The sequence below is a fragment of the Pyxicephalus adspersus genome, chromosome 1 (genome assembly GCF_032062135.1).
Source record: "Pyxicephalus adspersus chromosome 1, UCB_Pads_2.0, whole genome shotgun sequence".
Taxonomy (NCBI): Eukaryota; Metazoa; Chordata; class Amphibia; order Anura; family Pyxicephalidae; genus Pyxicephalus; species Pyxicephalus adspersus.
The window spans coordinates 35,771,215-35,772,314 of record NC_092858.1 but is presented as its reverse complement, the minus strand read 5'-3'; the positions used below and the strand labels follow the sequence as shown (position 1 = coordinate 35,772,314).

General features: G+C 43.5%; 1 protein-coding gene across 9 annotated transcripts in view; it reads right to left on the bottom strand.

Moving 5' to 3' along the window:
* The window catches only part of PDE1B (phosphodiesterase 1B), a 177,497-nt gene extending 177,169 nt beyond the window's left edge, over positions 1-328 (bottom strand). For 3 of the 9 annotated variants that reach the window (XM_072406382.1, XM_072406400.1, XM_072406408.1), the window contains exon 1: positions 93-328. In XM_072406382.1, the coding sequence (XP_072262483.1) occupies positions 93-150 (58 nt within the window). In that variant the 5' untranslated portion in view covers positions 151-328. The remainder of the gene's footprint in view (positions 1-92) is intronic. The other 6 variants (XM_072406424.1, XM_072406459.1, XM_072406465.1 and 3 more) reach the window with 2 other exon arrangements.
* Positions 329-1,100: the final 772 nt, after the last annotated feature.

The following is a 1,100-nucleotide window of genomic DNA, read 5'->3' as shown; positions in this document are numbered from 1 at the left end:
AGTGATGGGCACACTATCAGTCCAGTGATGGGCACAATATAGACTCAGCCCAGTGACTGGTACAATGAAATGATCGGTGACCGGTCCTGTACCTGGATGGAGCTGAATGGGAGCCCCACGTTGCAGCCTCCGTGTCGCTGAATGGGACATGTCTATACACAGACGCCTCCGCTTTGACTTGCAGAAGATCCCGGGGGAAGCTCCCGGTGCTGCTCAGTCCCTGGTGTCCACCGTGGTCCCTGATGAGCAGGAATCTCCGTCCTTTGTGCACAGATCCCTATAGTGTTGTAGGATAGAGAGGAGTCCCTGTGTATGACCTGCTGATCCAGCCAGCCTGTGTTTGTGTCTGCAGCACCGATCACATCACTGGAGAGGTGGGGAGATGGAGAGGAGGGGATCAGCACTGATACAGGAGAAAGGCAATCACACAATAGGAGACAGAGGAAAATGTGTGATCCATACAGGGACAAGTGTACAGGTAGGCAATGGACACCATCAACTCTGAACAACAAAATATTTACTTATAGTGCAAAATATTGAGCAAAGAAAATAAAACTACAACAGAAAAAAAACAAATACAATAAAAGTAACATAACATGGCCATGTCACATCAGGAACTTTGTAGCAGCAACAAAAACCTCTTTATTATTCTCTTTTGTCGTTTATTAGCTGATTATAAAACTGTGGCTATAGGTGGCTGCATTATAAATGTATGCACCATATGCAGCACATTGGATAACATTACTATCAGATGAAACGCTGCACAAAGTCAATAACTGAGCTGCTGTATTCCCTGACACAGACCTTTTATTGACTGCAATTCAAATCTTTTCCTAGCAACACATTGATGTCCCTGATACACATAGCTGCAGAAAGGCACTTTTGTGACCTGGTCATTATGATGGCCATACAAAGAGTAATTGGGAGACAATTCTAATTATTTTCTACCAGATTTGGATTGGACCACCAACTGATTCTATCAAAAAAAGTAAATTATGGCAGTGGGTTGCATTCATCTGCACAGTGGTTGCTGCACTAAAAAGTGGTGGAAATAATTACAAAATTGACTATACAATGGAAGTTATGGACACCTTGATAGG